The sequence below is a fragment of the Sciurus vulgaris genome (genome assembly GCF_902686455.1).
Source record: "Sciurus vulgaris genome assembly, chromosome: 2".
Classification (NCBI taxonomy): Eukaryota; Metazoa; Chordata; class Mammalia; order Rodentia; family Sciuridae; genus Sciurus; species Sciurus vulgaris.
Window position 1 is genome coordinate 39,462,863 of NC_136462.1, and position 21,910 is coordinate 39,484,772.

General features: G+C 38.0%; 1 protein-coding gene across 1 annotated transcript; it reads left to right on the top strand.

The window, feature by feature from the left end:
- The first annotated feature begins 4,589 nt into the window (after positions 1-4,589).
- On the top strand, positions 4,590-5,634 carry LOC306653470 (ras-related protein Rab-2B-like). Its single transcript, XM_079126494.1, has one exon. The coding sequence runs from the start codon at positions 4,717-4,719 to the stop codon at positions 5,227-5,229; it is 513 nt and encodes a 170-aa protein (XP_078982620.1). The 5' UTR covers positions 4,590-4,716; the 3' UTR covers positions 5,230-5,634.
- Positions 5,635-21,910: the final 16,276 nt, after the last annotated feature.

Below are 21,910 nucleotides of genomic sequence, written 5' to 3' on the forward strand. Positions count from 1 at the left end.
CGCCGCTCCGCGGCCAGTGTGGAGCGCGCCCGCCAGCGCCGGAGGCGGGGCAGCCGGCCTCCCCGGAGGCCCCGCCACAGCCCGGCCACCGCAACTTTCTTTCGGTGTTTTGGAACCTCGGAGGTGGTGCGAGGGAGAGGCTAACTCCGAGGGCAGGTTAACGCGCCCTTCGTACCCGCGGCTGGCGGAAAAGGGGTTACAACTCGCGCAAAACGCTTTTCTGGCCGGCTTCAGCTTCTCCAGCATTCGTGAGCTCCTGGGTCTTGGAAGTAGCGATAAGAGAGCAGATCTGCGGTTAGCTACCAGACTTGAGCAAGTCTTTTAACCCTCATGGGCCCTTTGCACAATGAGAAATTTTGATTAAATGGCTTTAAAAATCTGGATCAGCGTTTCTTTCAGTGTCTCACAGTGGCAGACTTCAGGGTCACCTGAAGCGATGGGGAGGCGCTTGTAAACAATGCAGATTACTGTCTCTCCCGCCTCCTAGAAGCGAGGGAATGGAGGGCTCCTCAATCTAATAACACCACAGAATCCATCCTGCAGATGCCAGTTTATTTTCTAGGACATTATCAATCCCTCTGGACTCAGGATGATGGCACAACTCCCACTCACCTCTTGCCCTGTTGCTGTTACAACATTATTTTGGCACTTGAAGTCCTACCTAAAGGGCATCGCCTCAGTATTATTACGTGAAGAAGCATTGACTTTACAGTATTTCTCTATTGAATTTCTATCACAATCGAATGAACGTTTTAAAAATCCAAGTTCAAACATGTGTGACTGCAGAATCTTGCCTGGGTTACTTAGTTAAATGAATGTATTTACAGCCCAAACTGGTAAATAACAGAGATTAGAAGTTTGACCGTGCATACAGTAAACACATATTAATAGAAAAATAGTTGTAAATCACACTGACAATTTGGAACATTTATCTCAAAAGCTTATACCTCTGTAAGTATCATGATTATTCAGTTAAAATATGGGAATACACGTTTTGTTGTATATTTCCTCACAAAGCAACATTACCACTCTGATAGTATCATTTCTTGGATTACATAGGTTTGCATTTTTCATTATTAATGGCTTGAGTCACAACAAAGAGCTATAAAACAAGGAGATAGTTCTGGTCTTGGCATAGAACCATTTTACCTGACAGGATACATGCAAATCAGCAAGTTGATTTCAGGGATTTGGGCTCAAAGACTTGTAGAGCCATCTAGGAAGCATTGCCTATTATCCTTCTCTGTTCTATTCATTTTATTCATTTCCATTCTATGTCTGCTGCTTTCTTCACTGTAAATGCTACAAAATCATCATGGCAACAGTCTCTGGAGAAAATATTATAAATAATTTCCTAATTATTGTTCTCTTCTAGGCATCTGTACTACAAGGCCACAAAGTGAAAGAACTGTTGTTCCATATTGTAACTAGTGCACTTAAAAGAGTCCAGAATATAATGTCTTAGAATGTTTTCAAATGTCTCCAGTTAGAGCCTTCTCATTACCTATGTATCTCCTAGGCATGCCAGTTTGGATGTTAATACCTACTTTTAACTCAACAAATAAGACTAATGAAAAGAGCACCGAAACAGATCCTCCACACTTTGAAGTGAAAATAAAATATGTAATGTTATAAACCAGAGACACACCTCGTTCTTTTAATGCACAACACTGGGCATGCAAACAGATGGCTCATATTCTTAGATCTCTGGGGAAAAGTAAGTGTTACCACGAACCTGGTCATACCTACATGCACCAAAACACAGACATAGTAAAGATAACATGGGCGGGGCACAGTGGAGCCTGCCTATAATCTCAATGACTCAGGAGGCTGGGACAGGAGAATTGCAAGTTTGAGGCCAGTCTTGGCAATTTAGCAAGACCCTGTCTCAAAATAAAAATGAAAAGGGCTGTGGCTTAGTGGCAGGGTACCCCTAGATTCAATCCTCAGTTCCACCAAAAAGAAAAAAAAAAAAAATATATATATATATATATATGCACACACACAAATAACATGGTTTTTTTTTATTGCCCATGATTTTTTAAAATTCATTTTTATTGTAAACAAATAGGATACATCTTGTTTCTCTGTTTGCACATGAAGTAGAGGCATACTGTTTTTGTAATCATAAATTTACCTAGGGTAATAGTTTTTGATTCATTGTTATATTTTTTCCTTCCCCCCACCCCTCCCACCCCTCTTTTCCCTCTATAAGTCCCTCCTTCCTCCATTCTTGCCCCCCTCCCACCCCCATTAAGTGTCATCATCCGCTCATCAGTGAGATCATTCGCCCTTTGGTTTTTTTAGATTGGCTTATCTCACTTAGCACGATATTCTCCAATTTCATCCATTTGCCTGCAAATGCCATAATTTTATTATTTTTTAAGGTTGAGTAATATTCAATTATATATATATATATATATATATATATATATATACACACCACAGTTTCTTTATCCATTCAGTAATAACATGGTTTGATATTATGTCTCAGCTTTTACTTACCTCAAGCAAATGATCCATTGGGCTCACAGCCCACCTAAGAGACACTGCTGGCTGTAATTATGGCAAACATAAGTTTTGTAAGTTGATCAAACTGAAAGGGCGTCTGCGATTTGGTATGCAAACATGATGTGGCACATTGGTGAGAGCTACTGAAGCAGTCGTTCCATTTATACTTGGACATGGTACTTACTGAGCAGCAGATGAACCAAGTCACTGACAAAGACCATGCCGTGAAGAACCCAAGTGAGTTAGGCAACCTCATGCCATTAAAAGGAACTAAATTTACCACTCGAGGGGTAGAGTACCAGGGATTGAACACAGGGGTGTCTTAAGACTGAGCCATACCCAGACCCCTGTTTTAGTGGGGGGGGGGGCTCGTTTTGTTTTGTTTTTGTTTTATTTTTTTGTTTGTCTTTTAAGACAAGGTCTCACTAAGACCTCACTCGGGTGCTGTGTTCAGGATTGTGGGGCTGAGTCTGGTTTGGTGAGAAGGTGTACATAATGGTTAGTGACTGGGCTGGGTTGTGGCTCAGTGGAAGATTGCTTATCTCGCATGTGTGAGATACTGGGTTCAGTTCCCAGCACCGTGTACAAATAAATGAATAAAATAAAGATCCATTGACATCTTTAAATTTTTTTTTTTAAGTGACGCTGTTAGAAAAAAAAAATTGTTAGTGACTGATTCTCTGCCATGGACTGTTCCCTCTACAGAAGGGAGTGGTGTTAACACTGGGATCATGTATTTATCATTTACCTGATGAGGGTAAGAGATAATAATGTTGAATGATTGACTAGAGGGATCAGTGATTTAAATCAACACAAAGTATACCATGGTATACCATTCACTAGTCTAAGACAGGGTTTTATTACTTGCCCCTATTTTATTACTTGCCCCTGTTTTAATAACAGTGTTACTCCTAGAGACAAAAGACTTAAGAACTGGACATTCCTTTTCCCTGATGCAATTTCTGCCTATCTCAAGAAGTAATCATTTTCTATTTTATGCATGTATTTTGGATGCTAGGGGCTGAACTCAGGGGTGCTTTACCGAGGAGTTACATTCTCACCCCATTTTGCAAAAAAAAAAAATTATCTTGAGACAGTTCTCACTAAATTGCTGAGGCTGGCCTCTAACTTACCATCCTCCTGCCTTAGCCTCTCAAGTCACTGGGATTACAGTCATGTGCCACAGTATCCTATTCAAGAAATGATCCTTTGCCACAATACTTTTTACCACTTTGGGAACACTTGTATAAATCTGGGTTGAAAATAGCTGGCCAGGAAAACAGCATTGTTCTTTGTCCAAAAGTCCATCACACTCCTAATGGCCTGAACTTCTTATCTTACTCTGGTCTTGTTTCCTGCCAACCTTGAAACTAACAGAAATAATATTGGTAATGGCTCCCTTGACCAGTGAGCTCTTTCTATTGTCCTGATAAAAGTAGAAAATTGCATACAACAAAATGCAAATATGCACTGGCAACTGAGTTCAACATTTTGGACGGTTGGGGAAAATTCTTAAAGAATATGCCATGATTCAGTGGAGCAATATATGGAGAGCTCTGACTATGGACCTGGAGAGCAATGAGACCAACAAATAGTAATTGCTATTATTGCAATTATTTTAGTAATACAGCAATACTTACAAGGGTACTATTTCAAAACCACTTTTATTGGATTAGTAAATTGAAGTATTAGATTTAAAAACATTCTACAACTAACCTTAATCTTACAAAGAAAACTGAGACCTCAGGGTAAAATATTTGCCTAATGGCATAAAACTAGTTGTGGCAGCCCTTGAATCTTAATGCAGCCCTTTTTAACAGAAATACATGCATCATTTAAAGAGATCCTGTTGTAGATCTTCTTTTATCCTCAAATGCAAAATGATAGAGTAATCATACTGCTCAACTCACAATAAAAAATAATAATAATGAAAATAGCCAGGCAGAGTGGTATGCACTTATAACCCCAGCAACTGGGAGTATCACCCAGCTGAGGCAGAAGGATCACAAGTTCTAGGCCAGCGTTAGCAATTTAGTGAAACTGTATCTCAAAATAAAAAATAAAAAGGACTGTCTCCGGCCGCGTGCTTGCTGGAATGTACATCTTCTTTCAGGTGTGGGGAAGTCATGTCTCCTCCTGCAGTTTATAGACAAGCGGTTCCAGCCTGTCCACGACCTCACAATAGGTGTGGAGTTTGGCGCCCGCATGGTCAACATTGATGGAAAACAAATCAAACTGCAAATCTGGGATACGGCTGGGCAAGAATCCTTCCGTTCTATCACCCGTTCCTACTACAGGGGAGCAGCTGGAGCACTGCTGGTGTATGACATTACAAGGCGTGAAACCTTCAACCACCTGACCTCATGGTTAGAGGATGCCCGCCAGCACTCTAGCTCCAACATGGTTATCATGCTGATTGGGAATAAAAGTGACCTAGAGTCCCACAGGGATGTGAAGAGAGAGGAAGGAGAGGCCTTTGCTCGGGAGCATGGACTTATATTCATGGAAACTTCAGCCAAAACAGCCTGCAATGTTGAAGAGGCCTTCATTAACACAGCCAAAGAAATATATAGGAAGATCCAGCAGGGTTTATTTGATGTCCACAATGAGGCAAATGGCATCAAGATTGGGCCCCAACAGTCAATTTCAACATCACTGGGACCCAGCGCTTCCCAGCAGAACTGTCGTGACATAGGGTCGGACTCTGGCTGCTGCTGAACATCTGACCTGAACTCTTTGGGTTTTTTTTCCTTTTCTTCCTGGAACAGCTTCAGATCAATAGGCTTAAAGAAAGAGGTCTTACTTGCTTTGGCTGAGAGCAGCCTCTTTTCAAGGTGTGATATTTTGCTTTTCCACTTAAAGAACAGGGGAGAATTTGGCCCTTACTGACCTGTCCTTCTTTAGGGACATGAACATTCCCTATAGATTGGGGCTCTTCTCATCCTTTTTGTAATGTGTAAAATGTTAGGATCAAAGTTGATTGTCATTGTAGTTCAAAAATAAAACCATTTTATAAGCATATATAATATGCTTCCCACCAAGAATTAGTAGCAAGGGCCAAGTATATTCTGCTTGAACACTTGAGATGACCAGGATCTAGCTGGCTTTAGGATATTAGATCTGCTACATTCATTGTTTTTTAACTCCTTTGCTTTGGGGGGTTCATTTGCCACTTTGAACAAGTCCTTGCAGAAGGCAATTCCTTGTACTTCTCAAAGGAAGCTGAGTGCTTCTCTACTATTCCATTGCTGGTTTCTGTCTCTTACCAAACTTGAGAGAAGTGGATTTGGTCCTGGACCCGTGGCCACTTATCCTTACCTAAAGAAAACATTCATTCTCTATTCATTTTGTTTACGGACCAGATCTAACATTGCAGGGTCTTTCACTGAATGGACCTCTACTGTTTCATCACACTCACTTCTTAACTAGATGTATTTGGACTCTAATCAAGCTTATTTGCTTACTGAACATGGTATATTTATTCCTATTTCTGTACCTTTGCACATGACCTACTTTCTAACACTATACTTTAAACAAGTCCAACATTTTTTCCTTTAGGAAGCCTTCAATGGGACTTCAAAGCAATTATTGACATAGTACCCCTTAGCCTTCTTATGTTGGATATTCATATGTATATTTATATGTATGTATGTTATTTTGTAAATATATTTTATAGTAGTTTTATGTGTAGAATTTGTCTCCTCGTGTAGGTTGTAAGCTCTGTAGAGCAGGATCCATGTCACTCCTTTACTTTTATAAACCACTTCCCTCACCACTTCTTCACAGGTGCCTAGTGCTACTCATGATGTGATTGTAGAATTTGACTGACATACTTAAAAACTTAAGGCTTATTTTAGACTTTAGAGGAAACAAAAGGCCTTAGAGTCATCTCTCTGTAATTCCTACTCTCTTCCATCTATTTACCCTGGGTTATAGATTCTTTTCCTTTCCTGACTTTCTCTGGCTCATAGCCTCCATTCTGTGCAGCATTCAGTGAGGCTGCTTGCTACCAAGCATTCAGATAACTGGTTGCTTCTCCAGCCCTTCTCCTTTTCAGATCATATAATACTATCCTAGTGATATTTGCCTTTGCTTTTGCTCATCATATTTCCTTCTGGTTCAGTTGCTTTTTTCCTTGATATCTCACCTTCTTCCACAGCACTGAGGTCTCATGAATTTTTATAATTTTTTGTTGTTAATGAATTGTTTCATTATTAAATATATGCATGTATCCAAAAAAAAAATTAAAAAAAAATAAAAAGGACTGTAAATATAGCTCAGTGGTAAAGTTCCCTGAGCTCAATCCCCAGAGCTGGGAGGGGAAAAAACACCTCATAGTAGAATAAAGCAAATAGCATCTTAATTAAATAATTATTAGCAATAAATAGAGCCAGGTGCAGTGGTGCACACTCATAATTCCAGCTACCCTGGAGCCTGAGACTAGAGGATTGAAAATTCAAGCCCAGTCTGGAGAAACTTAGTGATACCCTGTCTCAAAATGAACAAATAAATAATGTAGCAAACTAGAAATTAATAACAAAATCAGAAAAGAAACAGTCCTTTCCATTAGAAATTTTAAAGTGCCCTATCAAAAAACTGATGAATGAAAAAAAATGCAATACAAACTAAACTTGAAAAACTTCTTTAAAACTGTGATAATGGAAAAATACATATCAGTCTATAAAAAACAGCATAGTTCAGTGGCATAGCACTTCCATAGCATGTATGAGATCCTGGGTTCCATCCTCAGTTCTGCAAAAGAAGGAAGAAGAAAGAAAGAAAGAGCTGGGCGTGCTGGCGCATGCCTGTAATCCCAGTGGCCTGGGAGGCTGAGGCAGGAGGATCGAAAGCCCAAAGCCAGCCTCAGCAAAAGTGAGGCACTAAGCAACTCAGTGAGACCCTGTCTCTAAATAAAATACAAAAAAGGCCTGAGGATGTGGCTCAGTAGTTGAGTGGCCGTGGAAGGCTACCTGGAGGGCTGAGGCAAGAGGACCACAAATTCAAAGCCAGCCTCAGCAACTTAGCAAGACCTTGTCTCAAAAAAATAAAAATAAAAAGGACTGGGGACGTTGATCAGTGGTTAAGCTGGGGATGTAGCTCAGTGGTTCAACCCCTGGTCCCCACCCCACCCCCATAAAAAAAGAATATTATATTTTTAAAAACTCTATACATGAATGTATAGTAGCTTTATCCATAATTGCCAAAACTTGGTAGAAAACCAGATGTCCTTCTGTAGGCAAATGGGTAAATAAACCATGGCACATCCACACAATGGAATATTATTCAGTGATAAAATTAAATTAGTTATCAAACTGTGTAAAGACACAGAAGAGAAGGGGAAAGTTTGATCAATGGACAAAACTGCAGTTAGACAAGACCAAGAAGCTCAGGTGTGCCACAGCAGGTTAGGGTGACTAAACATTAATATTAATGGACTATATATTGCAAAAAGCTAGAAGAAAGGGTTTTGAAAGTTGTCACCATAAATAAAGGATGAATATTTGAAGAGATAAATATGTTTAACCTGATTTAAACATTATACAATGTATACATGTATTGAACATTACATGGTAACCTGTTAATATGTACAACTTTTATGTTTTTGTGTACAAGTTAAAAATAAATTTTAAAAAAGACATGGAGGAAGCTGGGCATGGTGACACACACCTATAATCCCAGCCACTTGGGAGGCTGAGACAAGAGGATCACAAGTTTGAGGCCAGCCTAGCAATTTAGCAAGGCCCTAAGCAACTTAGAGAGACCGTCTCAAAAAAAAAAAAAAAAAAAAAAAAAAAGACATGGAGAAAAACTTAAATGCATATTATTAAATGAAAGAAGGCACTCTAAAAAGGCTATACTATGACTCCAAACCATATGATATTCTAGAAAAGGCAGAACTATGGATACAGTAAAAAAGTTTAGAGAAAAGGAGTGTTCAAGTGGAGCACAAAGGACTTTTAGGACAGTGAAACAATTTGTATGATACTTTAACAGTGAATATATGTTATTATACCATCATCAAAACCCAAATAGCCTGGTATGGTGCTGCATACCAGTGGTCTGGAGGTTAAGGCAGGATCACAAGTTCAAAGTCATCCTAGGCAATTTAATGAGATCCTGTCTCAAAATAAATTTTTTAAAAGGGCTAGGGGTATAACTTAGAGACAGAGTGCTCCTGGGTTCGATCTCCAGTGTCCCCCCCCCCCCAAATATTTCATAGACGATACAATAAAAATAATAGACTTTCACCCATGAGTTCAATACCCAACATTGAAAAAAAAAATAAAGAGGAAATTCAAAACCATACGCTTTTGGTGACAATGTCTCAAATGCAGATCTGTTGACCGTAACAAAGGTGCCCGTGTGTTAGAATGCAGATACTAGGGAGGGAAGGCGGTGTCCAATTGGAGGCTAGGGATACACAGGAATTCAGGAATTCAAAATTCGAAAAGCCGAGTACTTCCCACTCCATTTTGTTGTGAACTTACAGTTTTTCCAAAAAAGTAAAGTCTATTAAAAACTTTTAGAAATTGATTGAGCACAGTGGTGCACCCCGGGAAGCTGAGGTAGGAGGAGCATGACGATCACTTGGGTTCTACAAGCTAGCTACGTAGTTACATCCTGTCTTTAAAAAACAAAACAAAACAAAACAAAAAAAGCAAACCTAAACATGCATTATGACCAAGATGGATTTATTTTAAGACCGTAGGGAGGGTTCAATATTAAGCACACTATTAATAAAATTATTAATATAATTTACCATATTTATAGATATAAAAGGGGAAAATGAGATTATTTTCACAGCTGCTAAAAAAGACCTTAGATACCATTTGATGTATATATGTCTGTTTTTAAAAATTCAATATAATAGGAACTGATGTATATTTCCTTAACGTAGTAAAATATATTTCAGTATCTTAATCACTGGAAATATTCTTACTAGGGTCAGGAGCAAAACCAGGTTGCTTACTATGTCGACTATTATTTAAATTGCCTAAATGTTAATTAGCCGTTGTAAGATGACAAAATAATTATAGGCATAAAATCTGGAAAACAAGTGACATTATCTTTGCTGATGCTATATGAACACACCTAGAAAACACAAGGGAATCGATGTTAAAACTGATGGAAACATTACCCTTCGTATATATCCAACAAGATAGAAGATTTTTTTAATTATTTTATTTTTATTTTTTATTTTTGGTACCAGGGATTGAACCCAGGGATGCTTAACCACTAAGCTACATCCCCAGTCCTTTTTATTTATTTATTTATTTTTTTTTTTTGAGACAAGGTCTCGCTGAGTTGCCTAGGGCCTTGATAAATTGCTGAGGCTGACTTTGAACTCTTGATCCTCCTGCCTCAAACCATTGGAATTACAGGTATGCGCCACCAGGCCCAGCCAAGATAGGTGATTTAATGTAAAAGTAAACCCCACTCTAAAACAACAACAAAAATACTCGAGTGAACTTAACCCCATGTATATGTATGATTATATGAATGGTGTGAATCTACATTGTGTACAACCATAGAAAAGAAAAGTTGTACTCCCTCCCAAAAAAAATTCAAAAAAAGAGAGTGAACTTAACAAAAGATCTACAAATTTAAGTGAGAAAAATCTTAAAATTCTTCTGAAAGACACAATGGTAACCTTGAGTCAGTGAAAAGAATCCCTTGCTCTTTTTTTTTTTTTTTTTTTTTGTACCAGGGATTGAACCCAAGGGGACTTAACCACTGAGTCACATCCCCAGTCCTTTTTTATATTTTATTAAAGACAGGGTCTTGCTGAGTTGCTTGGAGACTTGCTAAATTGCTGAGGCTGGCTTTGAACTTGCAATCCTTCTGCCACAGCCTCCTAAACCATTGGGATTACAGGTATGCACCACCATGCCCAGCTCTGAATCCCTTGGTCTTGGATAAGACAATTAAAATCACAAAGATGTTATTTTTCCAAAAATTAGTATGTAAATAAAAGTCAATTCCACAATGGTACTGAGATGATGCTTTTTACTGGAATTAAGAAAGTTGATTCGGGTTTGAGGACGCAACTCAGTTGGTGGAGTGCTTGCCTTGAATGCATAAAACCATGGGTTCAACCCCAGCACCGCCTCCCAACACACACAAAAGAAAGTTGATTCTAATTTTAGTAAGAATATTTAGAAAATAAGAATAACTAGGAAATACGGAATAAGAAAAGTGGTAAGAGGGCTAGACTCCTATTTTTACTATACTACCATTTACACTAAAATCCTTATAGTTAAAACTGCAGTGTTATTGAAGGTACAACAGTCCAATAAAGCAGAATATAAAGTTCAGAAATAGAGTCGAGCACATATGTAGTTTTTTTCTTTTTGAAGACAAGGTCTTGCTTTGTTGCCCAGGTTGGCCTTGAACAGATTATAGGTTTACAGGCACACACCACTGTGCCAGCTTCAGATGTAGTACTTCTTCTTCTTCTTCTTCTTCTTCTTTTTTTTTGGCAGTAAAGAGGGGAGTGGGAAAATAGGTAGATCAATGGTACAGAATAGAGGACATGGACACAAACCCAAATAAATACAATTTTCTAATATTAGACAAAGGTGCCAAAAATATGCAATGGAGAAAAGATAGCCTCTTCAACAAATGGTGCTGGGAAAACTGGAAATCCATATGCAACAGAATGAAACTAAACCCCTATCTTTCACCCTGCACAAAAATCAACTCACAATGGATCAAGGACCTCGAAATCAGACCAGAGACCCTGCATCTTATAGAAGAAAAAGTAGATCCAAATCTTCAACTTGTTAGCTTAGGATCAGACTTCCTTAACAGGACTCCCATAGCACAAGAAATATAAGCAAGAATCAACAACTGGGATAGATTCAAACTAAATAGCTTTCTCTCAGCAAAGGAAACTATCAGCAATGCGAAGAGAGAGCCTACAGAGTGGGAGAATATCTTTGCCTCTCATACTTCAGATAGAGCACTAATTTCCAGAATATATAAAGAACTCAAAAAACTCTACACCAAGAATACAAATAACTCAATCAACAAATGGGCTAAGGAAATGAACAGATACTTCACCGAAGAAGATCTACAAGCAATCAACAAACATATGAAAAAATGTTCACCATCTTTAGTAATAAGAGAAATGCAAATCAAAACTACACTAAGATTCCATCTCAGCCCAATTAGAATGGTGATTATCAAGAATACAAGCAACAATAGGTGTTGGAGAGGATGTGAGGAAAAAGGTACACTGATACACTGCTGGTGAGGCTGCAAATTAGTGCAGCCACTCTGGAAAGCAGTGTGGAGATTCCTTAGAAAACTTGGAATGGACCCACCATTTATTTGACCCAGCTATCCCACTCCTTGGCCTATACCCAAAGGACTTAAAATCAGCATACTACAGAGATAAAGCCACATCAATGTTCATAGCTGCTCAATTCACAATAGTCAGACTGTGGAACCAACCTAGATGCCCTTCAATGGATGAATGGATAAAGAAACTGTGGTGTATATATATATATACAATGGAATATTACTCAGCTATAAAGAATAATAAAATTATGACATTTGCAGGCAAATGGATGAAATTGGAGAATATCACATTAACTGAGATAAGCCAATCTCAAAAATCCAAAAGACGAATGATCTCACTGATAAGCGGATGATGACACATAATGGGGGATTGGGGGGTAAGAATGGAGGAAGGAGGGACTGTATAGAGGGAAAAGAGAGGTGGGAGGGGTGGAGGGAAGGAAAAAATAACAGAATGAATCAAACATCATTACCCTATGTAAATGTATGATTATGCAAATGGTATGCTGTTACTCCATGTGCAAACAGAAACAACATGTATCCCATTTGTTTACAATAAAAATAAATTTAAAAAAAAGATTATTAGAGTTAAAAGAAAACAAAAAAAAAAAAAAAGAAGAGGAGGGGAGTGGGGATTGAACCCAGGGGCCCAGGGGCACTTAATCACTGACCCACATCCCCAGCCTTTTTATTTTTTATTTTGAGACAGGTTCCTGCTAAATTGCTTAGAGCCTCTCTAAAATGCTAAGGCTGTCCTTGAACTTGTGATATTCTTGCTTCAGCCTCCTGAGTTGCTGGGATCATAGGTATAAGCCACCACGCCCGGCTAGATGTATCTTTTAATAAATTACATTAGCCCAACTGGATTACCATTTAGAAAAAGCATAGAACTGGCCAGGCTCAGGGGCACACGACTATAATCCCAGCCTCTCAGGAGGCCGAGGCAGAAGGATCGCAAGTTCAAAGCCAGCCTCAGCAACTTTGTGAGGACCTAAGTAACTTAGCAAGATCCTGTCTCAAAATAAAAAATAAAAAAATAACTCGGGATGTGGCTCAGTTGTTAAGTGACTCTCCCCGCCCCAGAAAAATTAGAACTCGATCCACAGACACAGATGCCAGAACATACTCCAAATGGATCAGATCTAAGTGTAAAATATATAGCCATACACATAAGAATATGGATAAAGTTTTTAAGAACCGGGTTTAGGAAAGGCCTTCTGTACTGTGGCCCAGATATAAGTTTTAAAAATTACAGCAATCCTGCTACACAAATGTCACCATAAGTAAAATTAAGAAACAAATGACAAGGGCTGGGGTTGTGGGCTTAGTGGTAGAGCACTTGTCTAGCACATGTGAGGCACTGGTTCGATCCTCAGCACCACATATAAGTAAATAAATAAAGGTGTTGTGTCCAACTACAACTGAAAAAAAAATTTTTTTTAAATGACAAAGTGGATCCCTGCAGCTCAGGAGGTTGAGGCAGGAGGACCTTGAGTTCAAAGCCAGCCTTAGCAAACAACGAAGCCCTAAGCAGCTAAGTGAGACCCTGTCTCTAAATAAAATACAAAATAGGGCTAGGGAAGTGACTCAGTGGTCCAGTGCCCCTAAGTTCAATCCCCAGTGCCAAAAAAAAAAAAAGACAAAGTGGGAGGAAATATTTCTACTCACGTGACAAATAGTTAATCTATGTCTATCTATCCATCTATCTAGATATCTATCTATCTATCTATATGAGAAATTAGAAAACCCAACAGAAAAAATAGTCAAAAGACATGAACACACACACACACAAAAGACATGGACAATTCACAAATATAAATATGTGCATGTGTATGTGTGTGTGTGAGAGAGAGAGAGGCAGAGGGGGGAGAGAGAATGGATCTAAAATGCATGCAGTGTTCATACAAGAATCTTAAAACTAAACTGAAATATTTAGTGTCTATTAATTTGGGGGAAAATGCAATAGCTTGATAGCATTCATGTGGCTCTATGAAAAAACATTCTCATATGTTATTATTGCTGAGAGTACAGAATGGCTCCACCCCATATGGAGAATTTTTTGGCAACATCTGGTAAAACTACATATAATCCCAATAAGAATTTTCCTTGAAGATGTCTCTCCAACAAGGCCAAAACAACTTATGCATAAGACTGTCCACTGTAGTACTTTTGTTTTGTCAATAAATTGGGTTTTGTCAATGGGTGAATGGAAGGCAAAAGAAACAGAGAAAGGACTTGATTTCTCCTTCCACTTCTGTCAGGCCCTCCAATTACAGAGGGATAATTCTAGCTCCAGTGTTGTGCTTCTTTTGCCACTTAGAGTTTCAACTGCTCAGCACCTTCCTTCTGGAAGTTACCACACTCATCCCAGAATATTCCCATCCAAGCAATGTTTGGGGATATCAGAGAGCCAGGACCTTAGGGTTCCTCAGAGGCCCAGCTATGGAGTATCTCCATGGAGGGCTGAGCACAGACTCCTGGGTCCCCTCCTCCATGTCCCAGGTTCTATTAATGCTACCTCTTCCAATTTGTTCCTCCAGCCCTGGAGGTGATATCATTAATGAAGGGAGACCTAATAAGTGACGGTGGGTGTCTGCACGGAATGGCCACAGTCAAAACACTTGTGCCAGAGACATCATCCAAATCAAGTTTCCAGACTTGAGTTTAGTATACCAGTAAAGTATATTCCTACCATGGCTGAGGTCCTGGGTTCAATCCCATTGAAAAACGAATGAAAGAAAGAAAAGAAAAAAGCCACACATAGTATAATTCCAGTGACTTGGGAGGCTGAGGCAGGAGGATCACAAGTTTAAGGCCAGCCTGGGCAACTTAGTGAGACCCTGTCTTAAACAAACAAACAGGGCTGAGGATGTAACTCAGTAGCAGAGCATTTCTGGGTTCAATCCCCAGTTAAACACCATTAAAAGAGTAAAAATGTAAGTCACAGGGCTAGGGATGTGGCTCCGTGGTAGAGTGCTTGCCCAGCATGCATGAGGCCGTGGGTTTAATCCCTGGCACTACCAAAATGATTTTTAATTAAAATGTTATATATAACAGGAAGAGAATATTTTCTACAGATGCACTTGACAAAGACCTAGGATTCAGAACATATGTTGATCTTCTACAAATCAATCAGAAAATGTAGACATAGTAGAAATGTAGAAAATAGTTGAACTGCAATTGCTGAAAAGAGAAAATCCAAATACTCAATTTCATTAGTAATCAGAAAAATTTTAAATTCAGATCATGGTGAGGTATGTTTTTACCTGACAGGTGACATTAATAAATATGAAAATATCAAGTGTCAGTGAGGGTGTGGATCAACAGGAAATTTTACACATTGCCAGTGGAAGTATAAATTTGTGTAAAACGATTTTGAAGATCAATTCCACATTTCTTGTAAAACTGGAAATTCGCGAACCATAAAACAGAGGATTTCTATTTTCAGGTACATACCATGTATACTGAGGGCATGTACAATATGTACATGAATATGACATGTATAAAAACACATGAACAAACATGTCCAATATCCACATTTCCAGCAGCATTTTGTGTGTGTGCATGTGGTGCTAAGGATTGAACCCAAGGCCTCATGCATGCTAAGCATGTCCTCTACCATTGAGCTACATCCCCAGCCCTTTTTATTTTTTGTTTTGAGACAGCATCTCTCACTTTGCTTAGGGTTTCACTAAGTTGCTGAGGCTGGCTTTGAACTTGTGATCCTCCTGCCTCAGCCTCCCTAGTCATTGGTATTACAGGTCTGTGTCACTACACCCTGCTAGCATTCATTTTTAAATAAACTATTGAAGAATAGTTTACTTAAAACACACAACGTTTAAGGATACAATTCAGTGATTCAGTGAGGTTTTTTGGTTTGGTTTGGTTTTGCAGTACTGGGAATGGAAACTAGAGACACTGTATCCCTGAGCTACATCCCTAGTCCTTTCCATTTTTTTGTTCAGAGACAGGGTGTTGCTAAATTGCCCAGGCTAGCCTCAAACTTGCGATCCTCCTGCCTCAGCCTCCTAAGTAGATGGGATCATAGGTGTGTACCACCATATGAAGCTTCAATGGTTGTAATAAGTGTATGCCTGTGCCAGCAACTTCATAATAAAAATACTGAATATTTATTTACAAAACCTCAGAAAATTCCTTTGTACCCCTTTGTAATTAGTCTCTTCCTTCTGGCAACCACTTATCTGATTTCTGTCAGCATAGATTAGTTTTACTCTAGAATTCATATAAATAAAATGAAGAGTGTGCATTCTTTTTTTTTTTTTTTTTTTTTTTTTTTTTGTGGTGCTGAGGATCTAACCCAGGGCCTTGTGCATGCGAGGCAATCACTCTACCAACTGAGCTATCTCCCCAGCCCAAGAGCGTGCATTCTTTTGCATTGGCTTTTCCCTCAATACTATGTTTTTGAGATTCATCCCTGTCTTTTGCACATATCAGTTTATTCACTTTTGCTAGTCATTAATTTTCCATTGTGTGAATATATCACAATTGATGATGGTCATGCAATTGTTTTCATTAGAAATTATTACTATAGATAAATCTGCTCTGAATATTATTGTACAAGTATTTTTGTGGACACATGTTTTCATTTCTTTAATGTAAATTCCTAGGAATGGTGCTGGGAATGTAGCTCAGTAGTAGAGCAAGGTGCTTAGCTTGCACAAGGCCCAGGCATCGAAAACAAACAAAAACAAAAACAACCTAGGAATGCAATTGCTGGGACATTGGTTAAATAAATGCTTAATTTTATTAAAACATTATGAAATTTTTCTTTAAAATAATTATACCATTTTCACTTCCACAATGTATAAGATTTCCAATTATCACGCTTGATATCATCAGTCTTTTTAATGTTAATTATTCTAATGAGTGCAAAGAAGTATGTCAGTGTGGTTTTAACATGCATTTCCTTGATGATTAATGATTTTGAGCATCTTCTCATTTGCTAATTGGACTTTACATACATGCACTCACACATGAGGCTGTGCATTTTCTTTTGTGAAATGTCTGTTCCAATCCTTTGTCTATTTTTAATTTTTAAACTTAATTTTATTTTGTGATACAGTGGATTGAACCCAGGGCCTCACACATGCTAGGAAAGTTCTCTACCACTGGGTTACAGTCCCAGATCAACTCTCATTTTCTTCTAGGCATTTTTGGGAAACCAGAAGTTGGTGCTTGAAGTGTTATTGTTTGAATTTGAAGCTACAGATTATCAACAAAACAGGTATGAGTCTTACTTTTTAAATGAGGGAAATAATATTCATAATCGGTTATTTACCAAAGATTCTCATTAGAATAAATCTTGAGATGTAGATTTTACAGTAATTCTGTATTTATCTTTTTTTTTTTTTGAGGAACTGCCAAATTGTTTTCTAAAGTGACTACATCATTTTACAGCCCCACCAGCATCATGTGATAGTTCCAATTTTCATATTCTCACCACACTTCTTTGTTGTAACCATCCTAGGGTTCACCTCATTAATTTGCATTTCCCTAATGACTACTGATATTGAGGATCTTTTATGTGTTCTGGCTATTTACATATCTTCCTTGGAGAAAAGGAAATACGTGGGCCGGGGTTGTGACTCAGTGGTAGAGAACTTACCTGGTATGTGTGAGGCACTGGGTTTGATCCTTAGCACTGCATATAAATAACTGAATAAAATAAAGGCCCATCAACATCTAAAAATATGTATATAAAAAAAGGAAATATGTTCAAATAGTCATTTTTTTCCATTGGATTGTTTGTGTTTTTAATTGTCAAATTGCAAGAATTCTTGAATTATTCTGGATATAAATTCCCTACCTAGAGATCCAAGGTGGTGGAATAGAGGAGGTCATGGTCCTGGCTGCCCCCGGCATGAAACCGAGGAGCAGACAGGCAGCCTCTCCACAAGGTGAATGAACACACACACACACACACACACACACACACACACACGCACAAGGGGGGGGTGGGAGGGACTTTAGTGGAATTTAAAACTGGACATTCAAAGCAGTCCAGGGACACAGGAGGTTGGATATAAAAGGAAAAAATTCCCAGCTGGCACAGTCCAGCTGGAAGCTCCAGCCAGAGGGGTCCCTCCATGAACATAGTAGAGGGATAAGGGAATTAAAGGAACCCACATCTTGGGGAGGCCTGAGGATTGTCTGGGTATGGAGTGTTCAGAGACCAAGGACATTGCCCAAAAAGCCTGAAGGACTCCACTGCACAATATCCATGTGTGGGGAAAGAAGCTGCCATCTCTCCAGGCAGCATGCAGAGGACAAAGGAAGGAGACATTTTGCAGCTGTGGCATGGGGGCTGTCAAAGGAGAGAGCTGATTTCTGGCAAATCCGAGTTTAGCCCGAATACACACCCAGTAAACACACACTGCCTGACACAGACTTTGCTTAAGTGACCAGGAGAAAATCAAACATGGAGAGAGGTTTACACAGCAGACAACTGGTCGTGGAAACCCATGTGGCGCTATCCCTCCCACTCCAATCCCACTGCTTTTGGGACCTGCTGGGAGAGACACATCTGGCTAGGAACTCAGAAGGGTAGGGGCAGGAGAAATTGTTTGGAGACTAAACCCAAGACCAGAAAACATGGGGTCTGCAGGTGACATAGGAGACAAAGAGTTGGCTCCCCCACCATATCAGTGGAACCCAGGGGAGATCCCTGGGGTAAAGTCTTCCAGCAAAGACCAGCAAGTACTGGGCGCTGGAGGGGAGGTGGCTGATTTAAAAATCTCCAGACCAATTAGCTTTCAGAAGCAGCCTGGAGTCCGCCTAAACCTAAACCCTGCCTTCAGGAACTCCAACCACGGGATTTCCTCTCACTCCAGCCATCCAAAGGGCAGAGCATCACACTCCAGAAGATCCCACCTAAAACTGCTCAGAGAGAAGCTGAGAATATTTTGGACTCCAAAGGAAGGAATTCTTTTCATCCAGATTTTTTTCATAAATTTTCTTTTTTAAATTATTTTTCACTGTCTAGTTGTAACTTTAATGGTACATGGACATTTATATCATTTCCTATTTTTTTCTTCTTATCTCTGGCATTTTTGAAGTCAGTTATTTTACATGAATTAATTTTTTAACTAGGATATTTGATTAGTATATTTTAGTTTTGTTTTATATCCTTTTATTTTTATTTTTAATTTTTTAAAATTTTTACTTTATATATATATATATTTTTCACCTGTTTCCCTTGATTCTCTCTTTTCTTTTACTGATAGCCAATCTCTATTGTTTTCTCTTTCACTCTTCCTTTAATCTGACTTCTGTCTTCTCTCCTCCTCCCTCATAATCATCACACCCTATATCACTTCTGATTTCTCCCCATCAATCATTTGAAAATGTAAACCCTTTTGCAAACTTGCTGTTTTTATTATAGGCAATAATTAATCATATAATTTCTATTTATTGTGATAATTAACATTGTAGATGTCATAATAGGAATTATTTGGTTTAATGCTGTAAATTGTTTGCATTGGTCATTATTATTATTTGTCTCCCCCTAAACAGTGAGGTACTGGAAACCTTGAGGGACACTCTAAGTCCACAAGATAGAAACTCTACTGCCTCAGATCCATACTGTTAGATGGGTAGACACACAAACAACATGAAAAAGCAAGGGACCAAATCACCCCAGGTAAACCAAGATACCCCAATAGCAGAATCCATCAACCCCCACCATGGAAATATTGTCAGAGGAGTTTAGAATGTAAATAGTTAAACTGATCTGCAAAGTAAAGAATGAGGTAAGAGAGTTACTACAGGTAGCAAAAGATCACTTCAATAAAGAGCTAGAGATTCTGAAAACAAACAAACAAACAGAAATCCTTGAAATAAAGGAAACAAAAAACCAAATTAAAAACTCAATGGAAAGCATCACCAACAGACTAGATCACTTGCAAGACAGAACATCAGGCAATGAAGACAAAATATATAATCTTGAAAATAGAGGTGAACATAGAGAGAAAATGTTAAGAAACCATGAACAGAACTTTCAAGAAATATGGGATAACATGAAAAGACCAAATTTAAGATTCATTGGGATAGATAAAGGTGCAGAGATTCAAACCAAAGGAATGCACAATCTTTTCAGTGAAATAATATAAGAAAATTTCCCAAATCTAAAGAATGAAATATAAAATCAAATATAAGAGGCACACAGGACCCCAAATGTACAAAATTACAACAGACCCACATCAAAGCACATTTTAATGAAAATGCCTAGTATACAGAATAAGGTAGAATTTTAAAGGTTGCAAGAGAAAAACATCAGATTACATATAGGGAGAAACCAATTCAGATCTCAGCTGATTTCTCAATCCAGACCCTCAAAGCTAAGAGGTTCTGGAATAACATATACCAAACTCTGAAAGAAAATAGATGCCAACCAAGAATCCTATATCCAGCAAAATTAAGCTTTAGATTTGAAGATGAAATAAAAACCTTCCATGATAAACAAAAATTAAAAGAATTTGCAACCAGAAAGCCTGCACTTCAGAATATTCTCAACAAAATATTCCATGGAGGTGAAATGGGAAAAAAAAAAAAAAAAAAAAAAAAAAAAAAAAAGGGAGGGGAACCAGTGAAGAGAGGAACACTAAAGTAAGAGTCGATCAAAGAGAAACTAATTCAAATTTAAAATTAGAAATAAACCAAAATGACAAGGAATATAAATCTTATCTCAATAATAACCTTGAACATTATTGTCCTAAACTCATCAACCAAAAGACACAGACTGGCAGATTGGATTAGAAAACAAGACCCAACAATATGCTGTCTCCAAGAGATTCACTTCATAGGCAAAGACATCCACAGACTGAAGGTGAACAATTATATCCATATATAAGAATACAAATATGAATATATATGTAAAAATATACATGAAAATATCTAAATGGATATAGATTTGTATATAGTTATTTTCCTTTTGAGATGGATGTTTACAATTTGTTTTAGTTATAGTTTATGATTATGTAACTGAATATATATGAAAATGTCTGAGCAGGAATTTGGTTGCCATAAGGGTATATTCATATATATAAATGAATGTATATAAACATAGATAGGAATATATATGTGAAAATATATATGATATTCAAACTATAAAAAATAAAAAATAGAAAAAGAAAGACTAAATTCCTTACCTTACATATGGTTTGCAAATATTTTCTCCCCTTATGTGTGATATCTTCAGGTTCTTTGAAGTACAAGTTTCTCATTTTAATAAAGTACACTTTATCTGTTGTTTTCTTTTGTCGCGAAATTTTGCTGTCATGTGAAGAAATCATTACCTAAGCCAAAGTCATGAAAATATACACCCAGGTTTACTGCTAAGAGTTTTATAGTTTTAGCTTGCACTTAATGTCAATGATTCACTTTGAGTTAATTTTTATACATTGTATGAAGTAGGAGTCCAGTGTCAATTTTTTGCATGTAAATACATAATTGTCCCAGGGCCATTCATTGAGAAGATTCTTTTTCCTCATTTAACTCTCTAAGTACCATGTTGAAAAATCAATTGACCATAAATGCTAGAGTTATTCCTTCCTGGCTCTATGAATTTACATCTTCTATCATTTCCTACTACATCCCTAATAATTTCCTTTAGCCTTTCTTGTTGTGGCAGTATTAGTCATGCTAGAAAAACAGAAAGTCCCTGAATGTCCACAGATGAAAGAATGGATTAATATAATGAGTTATTCTTTTATAATATCATCTAACAATGAAAACAAATCAATTATAAAATATACAAAAGCATAGACAACACTTAGAATATTAAGATCTCTGGCTTTTGTTCTGTATGAGATAATTCATTGCAAAGTTTTGAGCAGAGAAAGAGTATCGTCTTACACTTAAGAGAACTATTCCAACTGCTATGCTGAGAGACTGCAGGGGAGGGGCAAAGGCCCAAATCGGCAGATCCACTCAGTCTACTGAAATAATTCAGCAGGGATGATATGATGGTGTCTTGGAGCAATATATTGGCAGTATAAGAGAGAAGTGGTAGTACTCTGGATGTATTTGAAAGTACAACCAATAAAATTTGAGAGGTCTTAGTGAAAGAGAAGAATCA